The sequence below is a fragment of the Plectrocnemia conspersa genome, unplaced genomic scaffold (assembly GCF_051122295.1).
Source record: "Plectrocnemia conspersa isolate PC_06_02 unplaced genomic scaffold, ASM5112229v1 ptg000006l, whole genome shotgun sequence".
NCBI lineage: Eukaryota > Metazoa > Arthropoda > Insecta > Trichoptera > Polycentropodidae > Plectrocnemia > Plectrocnemia conspersa.
The window spans coordinates 4,253,414-4,275,072 of record NW_028277170.1 but is presented as its reverse complement, the minus strand read 5'-3'; the positions used below and the strand labels follow the sequence as shown (position 1 = coordinate 4,275,072).

The window sequence follows — 21,659 nt, the reverse complement described above, 5'->3', positions numbered from 1 at the left end:
TTGCAAATTTGTCTAAAGATTTGAAACATAATATCTTAAAAAAAAACATTATTTTTTAAAAATGTTATGAAAGTATTTTACTCATTTTAAATTTTGACACCAACGCAAACTCTTTCTTATTTAGCACAGTTGATATTTCCATAGAACGATTTTTGATGCTAGGTTTCCATCGTTGAGTGCTTCCGCACCGCAGCAGATAGGGATCAACCTACGCAACACTGTCGCTGCCACTCTAGGGATCCTCCACGGACATCATCGCTGCGCCAGCTTCTCCATCACCGCTCGGAGAATAACGATCTCGCCCATCATAGTTTGTCGCAATATGTAATATAATCTAATAAAATTTACACTAGTTCCCACTTGCGTCTTACTGGCTGTGAAGTAACACCCCTGTTATTGTAATATTTTACCCCACAAATTATTTTTGATTTTATTTAAAAATAACATTTAAAAATAGCATTGTATTAAATTTATTTTATTTCTTAAAAAACTTTATATTCACATAGCTTTAACTTTATTTTTATTTAAATGCATTGTAACAACGTTTTAGGTTATTTTCGGCTATGTGAGTCTCCTTATGCGGTAAACAAGCCAAATTGTGAAATGTCTTCAATGATTCCACGAACATTTGTATTGCATCTTCATATTTTCCACCTTCCATTAACAAGCTAGCTTCCTAAAAAGAACACATTATGTAATCAGATTATATTTTACTCGTAGTATGCATATGTTTTTATAACTCGCTTTTCCGTTTAGAAATAATAACCTATTTCTACTTTGCTCTAAAAATAGGTCTAAAAATGATTGAAATTAATTTGAAAAATCAATGATTAATTAAGAACATATAAAAAGATCTAACCCCATTTGTATTATCTATAAAATATATTCAATAAAATAAACTAAATTTAAACCTAAGAAAAAACACTAAAATACAAATAAATTCCAAGTGTTAACTTTAATATAGGACAAATATTTTAATTTATATGACTAATATTATTACCAAAACTATAAATGCTATCTGTTTAATGCAACATCTGTGTATGACGTATTATTAAAATATTGTTTGTATCCATATAAAAAATATACATTATATATTTATGATCGCGTCGTTTATTTTATAGTATTTAATAATAGTAAATGTCACGCACTTGTAAAATATATCATGCAACATTCATGAAACTTTCCGGTCATCTTTCTATTAAGTGTTAACTAAATAATTCAAATATATTTTTTGAATTATTCGCTAAAATCGAAACAGAGGCAATATGTTAAGATATGTGTAGCGACTCATACATAACACTAGTCAAGAGACACGCCACACGCGTATTTATAGTTCCGCGAGCCATGCCCACGAACCTAGCAGCTGATGCATTTTAAGACCCACTCTAATGTGCGGGGTGTGTATAGTTACAATGTTGTGTATTACATGCGGTACAAAACCGAACTATACACACTCGACTTCACTACACATCGGACTACTACTTCGCTCCAAAACCTGGGATCTAGTATCGAAGCGACTGTGTACGACCAGTACCTAGTACCTTTGCGAAAATTTTATAGGAAGGGTTAATTTCATGATTTAATTATTGCTGTGGCGGCCGACACTTGTCACACAAATACTCCAAAAAGACGTGCCGGTGAGATAAGGAATATCGTATCATTTAAACTTCGATAAGTCATAAAATTAAATTCCAGATGCAACTTAGAACGGGCATTTCAAGTAAGAACTACAGAAAAAAGAGTTCCGCAGAGGATTCTGTATCCAAATACTGCAGCACTACTGTACAAGATCAAACGGTAAAGCGATTTATGGTTCACCATATAATAACTTACGTTATATTTTTCTATACAGCATTTTTCGATGATGTCCAAAGCGATTTTAATATTATTTTCACTCACAGTTTTTTTACAAACTATGCACGTTGATATATCATCAGATTTGATCACTTTTCCAACACAACTGTCTTCTCTGCATCTGTATTTTTATATTATTTAAAAAATAAAACAACTTTAAATGTTTCAATACATTAGCTAAGAAATTACCTCAATATTGGAACACTTTTCAGTTTCATTTGATCTGCATTAGGCCAGATTTCGACGCAGGATTGACATTGACACTTGAACCAGTATCTGCTTCGAAGAATACGTTGTCTGGCATATTTGGTATTTTTGGTGAATATCGGTCCGTAGTTTTCTGGTAGCATTTCGCCTTTTGCTATGGGTTTCAAAGCTCTCAAAACAATCTTCTTTCCCACAAAGCACCTATAAAAGTAAACAAAACCAGATAAGTATATATACCCACATTCTAAGAGTCATCAGTTGTATATAAATTAATATTTAAGTTGAAGTTTAAGTTAATGTTGTATTTGATATTGATAATGTTTTTGAATACGTGGTTCACATGCAACCAAGAAAGTTTGTTAGTATGAATGACATTTTAATTGGGGGTCTATATGTGCAGATTAGTGAGACTCGGAGGCAAGCATTGGGGTCTGGGCTTTGGAGCGAAGTGAACAATATATAAAGCGATGTTTGTTACTACTGTAACCTATGCTTCGAGTGCTTATGCGATGAGGACGACAGGAGTAAATCTTAGGGAATTTGAGCATTTTTGTAAGGAAAGAGGAGGAAGGATGTTCTTCATTCTTTTGTTTTTTTATGTCACTACTTTCTACCTCGATTAGTTAGCCGTTAACCATTGACAGTTTCGTGCTGATTTATCCACCCGCACATACCACTCGCGACTGGCATTCCAGTCCACTGGCCATTGACCCGCCAGTCAACTTCCAGCTGGCATGTCAGCAACTGGCAGCGTGTAAATCAGCCCTTATAAACATATCCGCAATCGTTTGTTTACAGTGTAAATTTTTTCGTTAGTGTAAACTTTACACTAACGAAAAAATTCAAGTTTAAAGTCAATTAATAAAATGAGACCCTTTAAGCATTTTATCGCAACGATAACAGATGTTCCAGATAACATAATTATAATTCTCCAATTAATATAATTACAAATAGAGATAATATCACTTTTTTGTTGAAACTTTAGGGTTTGTATCACGTCGCCTTCTGATGTCTTATTATGGAATACTGTGGGTTCTCGGCTTGACGGTGGTGGTGCAGCTAGGAAGCGGGATTAGACCTCGGGATGGTCCTCTGAGGTTTCTTGTTCCTCGTCTCAACTCGCAGGACTGTTTCTGGGCATTCTCTAGAGAATTTGGAGCGTCTCTTCACAGGAGTTTCGTCTTCTCGATTTACCTCGTCGCCGTCTGACCGTAAAAAGTCTGACTCTTGGAGTCAGACCTTTTACCCCATATGTTGGAGACGTCTCCGGCGAATCACAATAATGCAGAGATCAGTCAACCAATTGTTGCGCTTCTATATTCGACCAACGAAATATGTCCACGCCTTGAAAGAGTGAAATTTGTTATAAGAGCATATTCCGAAGGTCGAATAATGCAATGGTTGAATATAAATGGTAATTTTTCTGTCGCCCGATGGCGTATTGTTTACGCAAATCATTATGCACATCGTGCAATCACAACGCACAAAGGGCGTGGATTCTCTGTGGTAATAATGACGTGCTTTGAAACGTTGTTTATGTCCTTTACGTCCAAAAGAATTATATTTTTCCTCTGGACATTACAAGGGTTTACCGTGGTGGTCTGTTCAGCGTCAATCTATTGTGCTACTTGTTGTTTAAATTACGCAATTGTCAAGTTATGTTCTTGCCATTATCGATTGGTTAACCTTGGCATTAACTACACGAGTGTATGAAAGCTTAGTAATTGTGTTTTATGCAAATGAGAATACATGGCAGCTTCAGTAAAACAATAATATTTCTGTTTTTTATTTATTATTAATAACACAAAAGAGCGACAATCATGCAATATTAAAATTAACTTTTTAAGAAATTTTAAAGGAACATACAATTGGATTACATTATTATATATTATCTTTTGCAATAATTACTTATAAAATAGTACGTAATTATTAATGTATTATTATTTACAATTTGAATATATTGCTTTATATGCAATAAATTCACACATTTTTTATTACTTAAATATTCATAAGAAAGCGTTTAAAATCCTTGAAATGCCTTATTATAAAATGTATTCTACTTGTAAAGAGTTGCATTATGGTGCATTATATTTCATAATTATTATTGTGATGACACTGTTTAACCTTCATGCCAATCCGTTCTCAGGATACGCATGCTTTATTGCAGGGGCTACTATCGATCCATGTCCCCATACCCTTTATATTTCTGCACACTTGAGCTGCTCTAAAAGTTTCTGAACTCTACTCATAATATTTTATTCAGGAAATCAGGACTAACTATTCCATATTTCTATCATATATTTACTAATTATAATGATATTTTCACTTTGCAGACTAGGTAGACGTTTTTCGATATTGCGTATGTATCATATTTATAGTTGAAGGATTTTTCTTTGTGTCTTTGTTGGTTTCAAATCTTCATATTACTTACGCAAACAATTTATAAAAAGGATACTTTGCAAAAGTTACTAATATAATGTGGTTAAAATATTCGGAAAGACCAAGTTCATAGCAAATGTTAATGAATTGAAACGCGATATAAAAACTTTTTGAACATACTTTAGGACGAAAATGTGTGTGTGCCTGCACCTCGCCCTCCTGTTGCTATCTGTGTATACTAATACATATTATGGTACAGAGATGCACTCTATTGTAACTGGGTCATTTGCCCCAAGCTCACCGTTTGCGTTACCTAGCAAAAACAGGAACTTGCATATCATATCCCTTGTGAACATACATAAATACATATATGCACATGTTTGTTTGTTGCAAGCAAGTTTTTTTTAGTTGCCCATGACAGACACGTAGCGTTTTATCTAGCACAGTCTTTGTTTAATTTGCTCTGTAGTAATTCCACTAAATATCTAGTTATTATATTATACATAGTATACGTATAAATGCTATAGCGTGCAAAAACTGCACCGATTCAATAAATCATAAGAATCTGCAATACTTGGTTAGATTTCTCGGAACTTTTTGTCATTCTTTTAAGGATATTTTTTTATTTTTTTTGAGTGGCTATTTACCCAATTAACAATTTCGTGGTAAATATATTTATAGACAATATAATGCCAAATCATTTTGTATATTCATCAACAAGGCAAATTTCAGTTAATCGATTATAAACAATATCAAAACGTGTGCAATAAATCAGACAAATGGTAAAAATAACTACTTTTGCTGTAAATCGAGTGATACTACGTGATAGACGTAACCACCGTGGATGAAACCTTAAAATATTTTATAAATCTGAACATCCCTTATATGTGTTTTAGAAAAGAGGGCGTATGCAGTCGTGTCCATGGCAAAAACCCGACATTGAGCAAATAAACGCGTCTTAAATACACGAATAAGGTTATTAACACAAAAATTGGACTGTTTTAGATAAAAAAAGAGTAACACGAGTAAAATAAATTCATAGTGGTCAGATGGGATGCATCGTTATTCGTCAACGTGACGAGAGATATAGAGAAAAATGTTTTCAAACAACTGTGCGAATCCAGGTAGTCAAATGATTCTGGGGTGCTTCTTATATTCTGGAATGTAAGGTATCCACTTCATCGGCGGTGAATTAAATTCATTTAAAAATAATTTATTGAGAGATAAGTTATTGAAGTGTTGGAATTTTGATCTGGTCTTTGTAATAATAACTGGACAATTACTTATTTAAAATAACTAAGAACCTATAGATGTGAAACATCATGTCACTCGTTTTTTTTACTCTTGTCGACGCTAACGGGCTCGCACGCTGTTGCGGGCCCGCGCCCTGTTCATTGTATATTTTAACATGTAACTATTATATATTTTTCAATAAATTAAAACTGCAGCGACTCAATCTGTGTCTAATTTCCACCATTCACTTCCAAAGTTTAATAATTGGTATCAATATGAAGCAGTTAATGATTAAAAGCGTGCAAGACAATGCTGTGTATAATATTATATAAAGAGTTTTGTACAATAGTGTTACAATAAATACAATATAAAGTACCTGGAAACACCTTGATGACAGTCATGATTGAACAGCGAGACTGTAGGGTAAATTCCAACACCTATGGCTTTAGTTTTGATCGTCACTGGTGTCTTCGTTTCGTTTATTTGAACTTCTTCTATTTCGTGTGCATTAAACTGCAGCATCTGTACGTGGTACAACAGCAGCGCCATAATCTTTATTTCATCTTTGGACACTGTTGATATTAGATATTATTAATATACATATGTATATTTTTATTTTATTATAAACTTTTCATTGTATTTTTGCGATGAATTGTTACGGTATCATATTAAATAGTTCCGTAAATAAACAGCGCTTCCGTTGTAACTTGAAAGGCGTCAGCCCAATGCGTTATAACAGTGTAAATATGTACCAACTGAGGAATAGTCGTTAAAATAAATACAAATAATATCACTTGCTCTTATTCTCGTCAATATCGTTCTTGAAGAAATCGACATTTTGTAGACATCGCAGTAAGAAAAATGCCATCATAGCTCTCTTGAAATAATCTATGGGGTCTCTCTGTTCTGTGTGCGTGCATAAGTTATAAATAAGACTCTTTTTATCGTCCATATTCAGATTGCAGGCTGATTCGTCGTAAACTCCTGCCTGTTCTTTAGGGGCCAAGTGTTGATCGTAAATTTCCAAGGATTCGTTTAAGCCTTTTTGGGTCACCATCATTAGAGCAACACGGCACAATACAGACATTCCGGATCCTGAAAATATACGAATATTTAACAGTAAAAAATGGTTTTATAGAAATATAAAATTAAGTATTTATTAATTATTTTCTTATTCTTTAGTAATTTATACTTTTGGACATTAAAGATTTACAATTATTAAAATAAAATTATATTCTTTTAAGATAATGATAATATAAATTAAATTAGATGTTTACGGGCTGTGAGATTGTGAGCTACAACTGATTGGTTGGCAAGTGAATTATATCTTACCGGCTGATCCAGAGAACTGCGGTAAATTAGGGATATTTTAAAATTGAAGTAACGCAGCTAAGAAAGTATTTCTAAAGCATTTCATTATGAGATTGTCTTATAATATAACACCTCCTAGTATATTCTATCATATATATACTGTATTTGAGTTAACACAGTCAGTTCAATAGCTATTCATTTCATCATTATTCATAATTGAGAAAGAGATACGTTTGATTTACTTGTCATTACTCCTATTTGTATTTTGAACAAATTTATAGTGCGTAAACCCAAACTTGCCATCTCTTTTTCAATTATGAATAATGATTTAATGGATAGATCTCTAACTGACTGTGTTAACGCAAATATAGTATAATCACAATAGACCTTAATTTATTTAGTGAGTTTGAGAACGTATATCTTTATTTTAACATATATATTTGAAGAGTAACAATATAAAGTCCAGATTCTAATTCTAAATAAATTAATTTAGTTATCTTTTCATTAGTTATTTTATCGTTGAACAGTTTTTATTGTTGCTGGGGCTTAGCAATTGCCAATTTAAATGATATTTATACACACGACAAGCACTTTCTGAATATCCTTCGTAGATAAAATTAAATAATCAAACATATATCATAAATATAACTGACCTATAAACAAGTCCATAAAACCGCATTCATATTTATGATAAGTGGACAGAGCTTCATCTCTGCATTTCGGGGAGCAAAATGCCAGATTTGCACATTTCGTACATCCATATGGAGCATGCAACCTGTACAGAAATATATATAAATACAATAGAAATCTAATATAATTTGCTTATATTAGGAGCTCTCCAAAGCATTGATATGTATTTTAGATTTTCATCGGTATACTACTAATCAGGCGCATACGGTGAGATACGTTCCCTTTCGAGTGAGAGACGTTAAATGCATTCCGCGTGTCAACTTATTCTCACTCACTCTCGCCACTTAACACGCGAGCGAGTGAAAGGGAATGTATCTTACCGTACGCGCCTGTTACTAATACTGATATATTCACTTTTCGAAGCAGTGGTTACAGTGTGTTCCAATAGTAGTATGCTTCAAGCAAGCAGCGTAAGGTTCTTCAGATATAAACTCCTCGCCTACTTGTAGGTCCTTCGTAGATATGGCATATCTACCCTGTAATAATAAAATATGAAACAGGTTTCTGATATGTTAATGGTGATTAACAGCAAAATTATTCATTAATAAATTTGAGCACACTTATGCATATATATAAGCTTTAGCAACCAAGATGCTTATTTCTATTTTTTCTTTAATTCCTCATTATTTTTATAAATATCATGGGGGCGGGGGAAATATTATCATATAGCATCTTGTACCACATGGTCAAGACACTGATAATATTGATATTCACCCGAGTCGCAGCTAGCTCGTAACGATAATGGCGATAAGTTTATGAATAAAACTAAGACCTAAACGCTCCTCTAAACCAAAGACGCAAAATAACAACATGAAAGTGGTGTTCGATATTTTTTTAGCACATATGTCACAGCAGCTGGGGCCGATTTTTTTTATTAATAGCGCATTTTTTATAAAAATAAATATTCTAGTGCCGCTGCCGGGGCTCGAACCCGCAACCTCAGAGTTACTAGTCTGAAACGTTACGTTACGTTCCGTTCTTATAAAGGCATGAACTAGCTTGATTTCAATTAATCATTACAAAATTCACCATTTAGATTAGGAAAAGCTAGATTAACTAGCTAGAAAAACTTTGGAAGTTGTACTTACCACGCCTTCTTTTTTGTCAAGTCCAATGAAATTAGTAATCTTCATCTTTGAAATTTTTTTGTCAATGCCTACAACAAAATAAAACAATATATTATAGTAAAAAAATCTTAGGCGTAGTTTGTATTTGACAGCCAAGCATATACGACGCATTTTGTCAAGCTCAGCGATTTCTTTTTATTTTAAATAATAAACCAAAGAATTTGTGAAATGAAATGAAGTGTGCTAATGTTAAGGAAGACTTGCCGAAAATGCTTTGTCTAAACCAGTAGTTTCAAACTTTATGTTACCACGCCCTATATTTTATGGAAAAAATCACAATTTACTGTTCTTTCAAAGTATATAATTAATCATTCAATAGGAACGCGTAATTTTTAAGAAATATTTTCGCCGCAATTAAACTTTTTGAACTGCTTCGTACATATTATGCTTTTCATATTGTATTTTGACTTACATTCTTTGTTGTTATTATTTTTATCTTTTGTTTCTACCGCTTCCTCAGATTTGATCTTCATCAGCTCAGATTTAACGTTCTCCTGAAATTTTGGATGGTCTTTGGAAAGCTGGATAGCTAACTTGTAGGAAATTGTCGATCTGCTCAATTCTCCCATTTCTAAAAATAATAATACATTCATATGACATGTAATAAGAACAAAAAATACATACTTACATAAATACATATTTTTAATCGCAATGCAATAACATATTTTCAACAATATTCAGCAATATTCAATAAGATTTACATAGCTTAGACAATTTGTTTAAAAATATTTATAGCATATTTGAGTGAATTAGTCGTCTTTCGTTAAAACGTGACAGGCGTTAGCCTAGTGCGTTAGTACAATATGGTAAACACAATCAACAACTACTAAGTAAGTAGTGAGACACCAGACTGAAATCAAAATATGTTTATAACTGATATATATATTATTAGTTATAAAATATCATTAAAATAAATAGTCGTCACAATGCAAGGCCTAGCCAGATTTATATTTTAATTATTCATCACGATATCTTTCTGTGAGATTTAAATTATAATTTTATAATAATCACTGATTTATATATCTAAGGCACGATATAAATTGAGAACACTAGGGTCTATATTGGATTCGAGCATCAAGCGGAGCTACGCCCAATGTCGACTGAGACGGTCTATTAAAATAACTAGAAAACAGCCACTTTTCACTCCCTTGTTAGATAAGATCCAGCACCAGATATTTTAGACAACTTGGAGACTTTGTATAATAAACACGTGTTTATGGTAATGGTATGGTAAATTAAAAAAATATAGGCGTTAGCAATCAAATAGGTCTGTACCATTTAAAGCAACTTGTAAAACAAAAAAGCTTGAAAAATGGGTGTTGCATTATCAGAAGGTAAAACAATAAAATTTACTAGTTAATTTGCAATCCGAATATTTGTATTCAGTCGAATCGAGCAATGCACATGACGAATTAATGAAAACTATTGTCGCGTAGCAAAATGAAAATTATTGAAACCGTTGTCACGTTGATGTCGGCCATCTTGTTTTATATTTGAATGCTTATTTTTCATTGGTCGACAACAATAGAATAAATTATTAAAAAATTATTATGCCAACTCTATTTTTATTGTTATTAATTATAATTAAAAATATTTCCTTTGTTTACTTATATTATTATACAGAGCGATATGATTTACAAAGTAAAAAATTGATTAAAATAAAATAAAAACAATTATATACTATAAGATATAAGATAAGATGTTACTGCGCTTTAACGTGCGACAAAAAGTGAATCTTATACGATAACAGAAAGCGATCTGCACAATGGTTAGACAAAAATTAAGCCGCAAAACCTTTAGCGAAACCGAAATCATAGCAAAATAATATACTGTTAAGTGGTGCACGCATGGAATAATTAATCATTATTAAAATATTTTAAATTCTGGCGAAACGATTATAGCTGAGCTTTATAGCCAAAAATGCACAAAGGACTGCAACGTCAGTCTGTCATAATTTATGGAAAACATCGAATTAAATTGATTGAGAACGAACGGGTCATTTCAATATTGCCACTGCACAATTGGCAATTTGTATGTATGTTGTGGACTCTGAATTAAATGTGAATGAAATTTCAAAATGAAATTATTGTGTCAATGTTGCAGATTGAAAAATTGCGTGCAAAACAAATTAGCACGAAATATGTAATAAGAATTGTACAATCGGGAATTAATTATAATAGATCCTGGACATTCAATCATCGAGAATTAAAAAATATATTTTCTGAGAATATTTTATCAAAATTTTCGAAAATTAAATAATATAAAATAATTTTATAGTCTATTACCAATATAAAAACACTATTATCAAAACATTTAGCTTTTAGATAGAATTTTAAATAACTTTCTTTAAATCGCTTATTGTTAGTTACACAATATACGCAAATGTCACTTTCAAACTATTTTTTTTTTCTTAAAATTAATCTATATAACCAACAGTAAATTTGATTCTATGTTAAATTCAATAATTAATGTTCTTTAAAATACTATATTCACTCATAGGTGTCCAAAAGTTTTAGGTAACACGACACAATCATTCGTCTTTACAAATTGACCACGTTGAAGAGATTAGCTGCCTCGATATTGATGCGCTGTCATCGGAGCCTCGATTAATATAGCAATAATAGAGCCACGCAAAGATTATTTTTCGACTTTCCGTCTATTAAACTAATTTAACTTACTTTTGTAGCATTCTCCCTGTCTATAGAACAGCATAGCTCTATAATTTGAAGGCAAGTTAAGCTTCATTGACGCTTGCAAATCGCGCAATGCCATTTCGCAATTGTTCATTTTCATCAAACATTCAGCCCTTAACCATAGTGCCATTGCCAGCGAGCACCCGTTTTCGTTGTCATCATAACCTGTGAAACAGGTTATTAGTTAGACGTGTTTTTTATATTTAAAAAATAACAATAATTGAAAATATGTTACCGGGACACGGCGACAGAATTACCGCTTGGTTGCAGAGTGTAAGTGCCTTAGTAAAATTACATTGCGTTAATTCCTTACCGGCCATCTTCCTCGCTTTCATCGATGACTCTAAGTTTTTCCTTCTGTACATTGATTGTACGGCGAATATCTTATTAAGCCGTGCAAAGAGCTGTGAAAAAAACAAAATGAAACTAAATTTTGTAAACATTAATAATATATTCAAGATTCTGTTCCGGAATTTCCCAAGTGAGATTCTTGAAAAACTTCTCAAAAATGATAATATTATTTAACAGTGGCAAAATCTCTTTTTTGCAATTTCATGAAGTCGCAATGATTTTAATTTAATTTGAAAAATAAATCTGATCCTTTGTATTAGCGGCGTTTATTTTTGTTTTTAAGATAAAGTTTTCTATTATTTATTTTTTTGCAACAATTGAGAAGTTACAGGTGAAGTTTTCTGTGAGTAGGTTCAAGCGTCTTCTAAGCGAGTTCAACTCTGGATTCCGGACGTCGAGCTGGGCCATGGTATGTGAAGAGAGAAGCAGTGGCTTTTGCAATTTTCGATACTCTGAAGTTGGGTCAGCCTATTTTTGGTTAAAGTTCATACGAACTTAGCAAGTTTGAGCTATAAAAGTTCTGATACCTTGAGCTTTGAAGTGTGAATGTCAGAAGTCAGAGGAAATCTCTGAGAAAGTGCCTGGAAATGTGATCGTTGATTTCTCGCGTTCCCTTTTTTATACCTATCATTTCTAAATGCGTTTATTATTTCTGATTTATGGCGGATACTTTGACTTAATCTGCAAAATAGTCCCATTTTAACACTCTTGTCTTTTTTCGTATTAAACATTAAAAACACATATTTGTATATTACATGCCGAAACTTATTTTGTCATATAATTTAATGGCGTATTATTTAGATTCCTATGCCTGTAAATTTTGGAAGTTTTGCAAGGTTCTAATTTTAAATAGAAAGATGTTTCAATTGATTAATATGCATATATGGTTACATAAAACGATAAGCCATTTATCAAAATGAAGATGAGCATTAAATATATTTTCCTAGTGATGTGGGCTTTTTGTTGAATAATGTTTTTTTTCAAATAATACACATCTGATTGGATTTTATTATAGTTTTACATGAGTGGTCACCGTCAATGTGTGAGCAATGGTATTTATCGCTCAAACGAGTATTTCGCTAGCTCTTAACCCTTTGAGCGGTATCGCCGTACATGTACGGCGGTCGATCTTTCACTGTTTTACAGTACCCCAGCTAGTTATATATTTACATATATAAATGAAAATATAATAAATAATGAACATTATATTTATATAATATTTTTTTTCAATTAAATTTAATGTATGAAATACATTAACATGATATTAAAATATTGTATCTCATATAAAAAAACATGTAAAGTAAACTAACGAAATTTAATAATAGAAAATTGTTAAAATAGTTTTTTAAAAACATACTAATTAAAGCAATATTTACTATAAAGTAATTATGGAAAAATACGTAAAATTAACTCACTCCCAGGTGTATACTAACAAATTACCAAATGTGTATAATATGTGTAGCTCACTAATCAAATGGTTAAGTATCGCAGGGATTTAATTTATGATGATCATTGCCAAGTGTCACATAGTTACGTTTTCCATGTTTTCTTACCCAGCGGAATTCTCTAATGGTTAGGTCAAATGCTTTAACTGTTTAATTTTATTATATTCAGAATATATAATATGTATTTATAAACTGAAAACATAGAATAGAATCAAATGTATTCATCATATTGAAGTATCCGTTTTACAAAAAAATAGTTAATAAAGCTTAAAAATTAAGTATGATTGGAAAAATATAAATAAATGTAGGTTAACTATTAATATCGAGTCCATTATAACTCATTAGTAGCAATATTTAAGCAAATGCAAAATTATTTAGTATTAATTAATTAGTTAACTTTTCTACTGAAAGTAATGCGTAACTGCTCATGTAGCTCTGAACGGTGACGAACACATTATGGTATGCCAGTGATTTTGATGTTTTGCTTTGGATGTCTATTGATATTTATACTTTTAAAAAGTCTCGGCGGACCGCAGAGAAATTACTCACGGGCCTCGGTTTGTTCATCACAGATATTTAATATTATAAAAAATATTTTTAATATTATATAAAAAAAAAATTAAGGAAAACATTTTAATTGTTGAATTTTTAACTACGAAGTTCAATGTAGCAATTAACAATTAAATCCAATGAATTTATATTTTTACGTTGCGAAAAAACATTTTATCAGATTTTCAAAATATCCGGTGTTGATACTGATTTTTATAACATTTTTAGTTAGTTAACGTTATTGATTAGGACTTTTATAAAAATGAATGACAAATTTCGGATGTGATCAACAATTAAAAACACTGTGTACTAAATTATGACTTTCTGATTAGTGCATTGTTATTCACCGACAAAGTCATTCCCAAATATGTGTCTAAAGTTTATTTTTACTACATGTATTATGAACAGGCGCGTGCGATGAAATACTTTCCTTTCGGTCGCTCGCGTGTTAAGTGACGAGAGTAAATGAGAGATAAGAGCATGCGGACCGCATGCCCTTAACTCTCACATATACTCGCTTGTCGTTTTTTGCGTTTTTTCACGAAGTAAGAATATTGATTCATTGGATTTAATTCAAGTTATCTAAAAACAATCTAAATGTTTACTTTAATTATTTTTTTTAATATAATAATAAAACTATTTTTTGTCTGGAATAACCAGTATCTGCATAAATACTGTTCGGAATAATCAGTGTCTGGAAAATTTGTGTTCGAAATAATCATCTCTGGAAAAATCACCGTACAAGAGATTTCAGTATCGGACAAATACATCAATACCGGTATTACAAAAATAAGAAATAAAACAATGCCCATTCCTTGTCTCCGCGTTTTTATATATGTACATATATTTATATTTATATATATTCACTTCAAATATTTAAATATTTAAAGAACAATATCGAATGCTATGCGTCCTTGATAATAAAGGGCACGTGTCTGCTTATACTTCCTATCACATTTGTATAAGTGTACACTTCGTTCAATATCGATTTTTTGCATAAACGACATCATTAATAAATTTTAAATTAATCAACGATGACGAAGTTTCATCAGTTGTTGGCGGCAGATTAAACTCAAAGAAATCGAAGTGAATTGAATAAATAAAAATAGATAACAAACTGCGGCCGATAATGGACTATAAATCCTTGGAAAGACACTGACTGCTGCATATGTGAGATTAAAGGCCACTATATTGATAAGGTATCGCTAATTAAACAACAACAGATTTCTCATTAAAATAAACATTATCTTGACTTGCAATTAAATCATCTCCCCACGATATAATGCTAGAGAATATATAACTATATTTTGATTCGCCTACGAAAAAAGATCCGCTATTGTATTACGATGACGATAGTAAAAGGATGCGTGTATTTTTTATAAGCGAAACTGTGCTATTATACATTCTCAATGAAATATGATAGTGTTAAATTTACTCACTAGAGATAAAAATAGTTATCGAAAGTAGATTGAGGAATTTATAAAGGCTTACGTTTTCGTTGTTCACCAGCGCCGTAACATAATTGATCCCGTACACTCTTCCGGCCCACATTTCCTGAGTCCAGTCAATTACTTGGGACTCCTCGGAAAAATCTTTAATCAATCCATTGAAAAATCCCTTTTCTTCCTCTTGCAAAGTGCGTTCGCTGCACATCTTTGTGTATTTGGGATCCACGTCGGCAAGTTCCATGTTTATATTTTACGTATTCAATACAAACAATCGAGAAACTTTTAAATATATCTTAGATTAACTTTTAAGAAAATACTCCGAGTACCTTCTCGGGCACGTGCCGAAGTCGAAATGATAGTATAGAAATAACCCAGTGTTCGTAAATGAACGCACCAGGCTGAGCTAATTTTAGATCGAAACAGTACTAATGCTCACCTTCTACACGCGGAAAAACTTCATTATTATTTCTAATCGAAATTAAGATCTAGACTTTTTTTTACAATTCGAGCCAATATATGATAAGTAGCGAATCTGTAATTCAATGTTGTCACCGTTCTGGTCTGTAAGAACGATCGATTTTTTAAGGAAAAGGATTATTTATCTCACTAGTGTCTCTGAATACAAATAAATTATTTTTAAAAACATACAGATATATACGGAGGCGTAGTTTTTGTTTGACCATCACGTTTTAACGACGCGTTTTGTCATGCACGGTGATTTCTGTTCTGAAAATTATGGAACAAAGAATTTTTTTTTGTAATAGGCTTTTGGGTTAAAGCGAAGGGCTTATGTTCAATGGTACAAGCGTTTCATATGTCGTAGATGATAAGAGACATGGGCGTCAAGCACTGATAAAAATGTGGAAAAATTGAGGACACTGCTTGGTAATCGCAAATCATTATTAGAGAGATTTATGAAGATGTTGTTATCGCAAACGGTTCATGTAAAGTAATTTTGATTACCATGAAACGATTAACAACAAATTTATTCAAAAACATCATTGTAAAAAAATACTTAGCTAATTTTGAATGAAATCGTCGATGACCCATAATTTCTCCAACGCATCATAACATGTGATGAATCATAGTTGTATGCAGGCCTGCCGAGAGTGGGAGAGGGAGCAAATTCCCGGATCCCGTTCTCCATGAGGGGCGCAACTCTGGAAAAAACCATAGAAAGAATATATTTATACAAAAAAGTAAAAACCGATTTCAAATAATAAATCTTAAACGGTTGTTTGAGATGTACCTATATAATCATGTATTTCAGAAAGAAATAAAAGAAGCGGAACATTGCCTTCAAAAGCACCCACTTTCTAGGTAGTACTTTCACAATAAACATTATTATTTAAAGAGACAGATTGTAGTTTTTGACGTGGCTCCGTTTGTGTTAAGATTTGTTTATAAATTATTGCTGACTTCATTGATTTTCTAACGTTTAAAAAATATTATACATGAGAGGAAATATTCAATGAATGTAAATTAGTAGCAGTAAATTTAGGTATTCGATCTGAAAATTCAGATCGAGCACCAGCACCAGCTGAACTATACACATCTAACGGTTTTATAGATTGTATTTTCGGTTATTTGACAACTAGATTTAATATAGCTAAATAAATAAATAATACATTCAGTTTAATGTGCTTATTCTAAAAAAAAATCTAGAAAAAACAGTCTCGAATCTATCCCGAAAATATTTTTTAAATTATGCCATTTCAGTAAAATCATATCGGAATACATTTTCACCAGTAGATATATATGTTTACCAGTGAAAATATAATTTATCTGGCAGGTACTAGTAAAATTATATAATTTCAACTTTTCTATATGTAGTAATATGTATATTTACATACTATCATTATTTATTTACATCCGGTGTATAAATATTATAGTGAATGTGTATATTTTGGTAAAGTTATATTTTCACTAGTAAAGTTCAAATACATTTTCTCAGAATATACATTTCTACTAGCGCAAATATAATTTAACTGATAGGCGCTAATATGCTGCTCTAAAATGTCTATGAAACTCAATTTGACAGTTGCGAAACGTCCATTTGCTTTGATGTGCTTTATTTTCATTATTTTCCCAGGTCCTAGGTGCGCTCTAGGCGGCCCTGGTTGTATAGTTACGGCATCTAAAGAAATATCTAATCGTCTCAATGAAAGCGCCCTGAGCAAGACCAAAAAAGCACGTCAAGTTACATCGAATGTTAAGGTATAGCAGAATATAATGATATATACTACTACTTTTTAGATCGTATTGTCAATTAGAACTATTACTTAGCAATTTTTACGCTATTTCCGTGAGGTAATTCAAAGAAATGGATCAGAATTAAGTAAACTACTCTAGGATACTAATTTGGGCAAAAAGGATATCACCATAATTCCGCAGCTGCCGCATTCACCACATATGGCCCACTGCGACTTATTTCTGTTCCCGCAGATTGAGAGGACAACCTTTTGCAACCTTAAAAGTTATAAAGGGAAAATCGTTAAATGACTTTAAGCTTATAACAAAATGTGCATTCTACAAGTGCTTTGCGGATTGGAAGAAACTCTAAAATCAATGTATTATATCTAGTAAGAACTTTGAAGGTACCAATATCAATATTGAAAAATAACGTTTATATAATTTATTTGCCATAAATATTACATAATAATTCAGTTATTCACATGTATACATTTTTATAATAATATAATAAAAGGTATTTACACATAAAATTGTTTACGGTTATTTTACCAACGTAATTGATTTTTATTTTACATAATAAAATGTTTTTCCACATAAAATTATTTACGGTTATTTTATCAAGGTAATTGCTTTTTTATTTAATTTGTATGGGTTCCAACAAGGGCTCATATAAAGCTTCAAAAACAAAGGGTTGGCTAAGCAAAAGTGAAATTGGTGTTACGAAACACCAAATAAGTTTTCAATAAACAGCAGCCTTTTAATATCCACCAATTAACATTAATTAATACAACAACAAAAAAGTCTTTCAACATATTTTTATTAGTTTCGAGACATACGTCAATAAAAATTATATAACGTGCAAGTACTTTTATAATATTTCATACAGTCACATGTCTTTCTAAATGCTGTCCAAAATAAAAAAAATATTGTTTTCTTAGATATATTCAAAAAATAATTTAATTTTTATCATATTTTTCTTTTTACATATAATTTTAGAACAGTTTATCTAGTTATATAATATTGAGTACCTAACATAAGTTATTACTAAAATTTATAAATATGAAATAGACATATGTGGGGACCGAACAGGCTCTCGCTTGGTTCTTGAAACTCACGTAATTACTGTGACCAAAAGTGATTATTTAACAATGGTGCGATTACAGTAAAGGCTCTCGTTACAACCTAAACTAAAGGATTCCCTCATAAATAACTTTCAATACAATGATTCTCTGATGCATTGAATGAATATTTCTTTGTTATAAAAAGGTCACGGGAAACGGTATATCACCGGAAGACAAATAGCACCGTACGGCCTAACATTCCATTACATAACTCTTCGATCTCGGAGATATCCATAAAGAAAAGATCACTGTCTAAATGTGTAAACAGCGAGTGCAGCGATTAGCTGGATGATCGCTACATGATTATGTTTGCTAAACAAGATTTGCAGTCCTGAATACGTTTCACGCGCGCGCCGAAGTCAGTTCCACAAATACGCACAGGTGTCGCTTCATACGCCACTGCGATCGCGGGGGTGGGGACGCGGCGTCCCCGCACGCATTGCGCGCGCATTGCTTCTATGCGCCAGCGCATTTTTACTGCTCATCGCAAGTATAAGCGCTCTTCGCACTTCTTTTCAACACATTCGGCTCGAAAATAATACTTATCGAGCTAATTTGTTAAATGCTGAACACCTGGATCAATGGATGAAGGAATATGCCGACAATTCCATGACCGCTTAGACGATCATTCGAAAGACGAGTACGCAATCGCGTATCCTATGCAGGTTTTTATTTTTATAATAATCAAATTTAATATATGAAATATATACACTCTGGATAACATATATATTAACTCTAGGAAAATGTTTTATTGCCATCACAACAACCACCGGAAAATTGTGACCAAAAATACGTCCAAAAAACAAACTGCTTGGCAAAAATATATATTCGTATCAAGTTGACTACAGCTAAAACAAAAAAGTGATAAATACGTCAAGGTGTGTTTTTGTGCATGTATAGGTATACATTATAATAATATATATTTATGTACATATATTACATCTTACAGAATGGTTATCCTGCTATTATAAAGCTGGACTTTACGCACATAGTATTGATTCTGCTGCAGTGTTATATCATTTAAAACCTAGTTCTGAAACTAGTTATATTTGAATTATATTTTAACGATAATTTAGGTACTACATATTTATTACATCAAACAACTATAAATATTTATTATCTTAGACATCACATTAATCTACATGAAAAGAAATTAGAATTAAAATATGGAATGAATTCAACAGAAATGACTAATTCATCCACCAACCCCAAATATAGATCTGTTTTGTATTGGTATACAACATGGAGATCTACACATTTGGGTCCACGTTCTGGAAATACATTGAAGGTACTTGTTAAATATTATAAAACTGTTACAATATTAACAAATTAACATTTTTGTTTCAGATGTTAGAATCAAAAATTGCCTATGGGGAGGAAGGCAATATAATTAAAACACAGGAGGATCCGTTCGCAATTGTATTGAAACGGCACATCAGTTGCTATTTACTTCTGATGTGGTATTTGTAGATAGCACCGCTTCATGCGATGCACAAAATTATTGTATCACTTACATTCTTACACTTTGCAGTATCGGGGCTGTGCCTTTGGGTATTATAAATACCAAAGGCCAGACTCGCCGATTATAAGGCTGGTTTTTCTTAGCAGATGTAAATCATAAACCTACATATCATTTTTAGCTATATTTTAATATAACAAAATTTATTTATTTGTACATAAATTTAATATTGAAGTATGTAATTGTTTTGTATAAATTAAATGGCTAATTATATTATGTAATTACTTTATATAGGCTTAATTTTACATGATATAGTAAAGGTGAGGATTCGGACTAGACTAGAGGTGCTTAGTTTTTGTTTATACTATTATTATACATGTAATAATGAATAATTTACTAAAATAATCTGTTTTATTTCCCCTGAATATTACTGCAAACTTTTTAATTTGTATAATATAAATTAAAATTCTGATATTAAGGGTGTTATTTTTATTGATAAATGTTTGGTAAAAATCTGATTTCGCACTTTCTTTTTTTAAAAAACTGCCACTTTTATTTGAATAATTGAAATTAAAATAGCATTACTGATATAATATTTTGCTTAATATCTTAGAGTATTTGATTTGTTTGTTTTTGATATAATTATTGAGATTTTCGTTATAAATCAAATTTTATTTTTATAGGTAGGTATATTTAGCAAAAAAAGTGATTTGACTTAAATAAATTTAAGTTGTAGTCTACGTTGTTGCTAAAGGCCAGCGTGCATCCAAATTCGTAAGCCCAAATAGAAAGCATATATCGTTTATAATAAAGAGATGGAGGTAGAAATAACGAAATTGTCATTTCATATATGATTAAATAGTTGAAAAAGTATTGAAGTTGACTTGACATGTCGCAATATCTTGTAAGCCAATGGATATGTTGACTTGGTTATTTATTTATTATGTAGATATTAATTTATTGCTCGTCGTAAATCATATTTCATACTATTCGAAAGTTTATGTCTTGGACTATGACATGATTTTATTCTTTTATTAAAATTTCTCCAGTATTTTGCGAGTAGATTGGAAAAAAAATTAAGTAAAATTTTCATTCTACTTTTATTTTTGAAAGTCGAAGTCGAACCATTTTTGTAGGTATTGTATATTTCTCTTCCAAAAAAAATATTTGCGTCATAATTTTTTGTAACGATTAACTCTATATCAAGCTTTTTAACAGTATTGTGTAGTATGTGACCATTACACCTAATTTCAATTATATTTGAATTAATGTTTTTTAATTCCATAAATTTAATTTTATAACTGTTGTGATTGAATCCAATATACTAACTGATGTGTCGTTTTCGAGCGAGTAAGTAGCTTAATAATATTGTTTTAATGCCCTGTTGTTTGTTAAAATACCGTACAATTTTTAGGTACCGTTATGATAGTGACGGGTGGTAATGAGACACAGATTGAGCTGCTGCAGTAGTAAATTTGTTGACGGTTACAGTGTTTACATTACAAAATGGGACGGACGCACGACGGCACGCGTCCGAACCCTTACAAGCTTGCCGGTAGAGAGAGCGAAAACCGTCACAACAATGCTACTTCAGCGCCG

The 21,659-nt window shown here is 31.6% G+C and overlaps 1 protein-coding gene and 1 long non-coding RNA gene across 2 annotated transcripts; one reads left to right on the top strand and one right to left on the bottom strand.

Annotated features, from left to right (window-relative positions):
• Window positions 1-459: 459 nt before the first annotated feature.
• LOC148234063 (protein-lysine N-methyltransferase SMYD4-like) lies at window positions 460-15,644 on the bottom strand. The gene is made up of 12 exons (XM_088188190.1): window positions 15,331-15,644; window positions 11,730-11,898; window positions 11,480-11,659; window positions 9,214-9,372; window positions 8,763-8,830; window positions 8,029-8,150; window positions 7,638-7,759; window positions 6,472-6,768; window positions 6,050-6,245; window positions 2,044-2,262; window positions 1,834-1,975; window positions 460-676 (listed from the first exon to the last, which is right to left on the bottom strand). The coding sequence occupies exons 1-12, from the start codon at window positions 15,526-15,528 to the stop codon at window positions 521-523; spliced, it is 2,028 nt and encodes a 675-aa protein (XP_088044316.1). The 5' UTR covers window positions 15,529-15,644; the 3' UTR covers window positions 460-520.
• A 3,368-nt stretch (window positions 15,645-19,012) lies between these two features.
• On the top strand, window positions 19,013-20,462 carry LOC148234062 (uncharacterized). The gene is made up of 5 exons (XR_015809933.1): window positions 19,013-19,266; window positions 19,341-19,479; window positions 19,551-19,677; window positions 19,786-19,889; window positions 19,949-20,462. It is a non-coding gene; the product is annotated as an uncharacterized LOC148234062 (long non-coding RNA).
• Window positions 20,463-21,659: the final 1,197 nt, after the last annotated feature.

Coding starts and splice junctions, on each gene's coding strand:
- LOC148234063 (XM_088188190.1), bottom strand. CDS start 15,528: ATGGAACTTGCCGACGTGGATCCCAAATACACAAAGATGTGCAGCGAA. Junction 11,660..11,729: donor AATTCTGTCGCCGTGTCCCG/GTAACATATTTT, acceptor CCTGTTTCACAG/GTTATGATGACAACGAAAAC. Junction 8,151..8,762: donor TTGACAAAAAAGAAGGCGTG/GTAAGTACAACT, acceptor TTATTATTACAG/GGTAGATATGCCATATCTAC.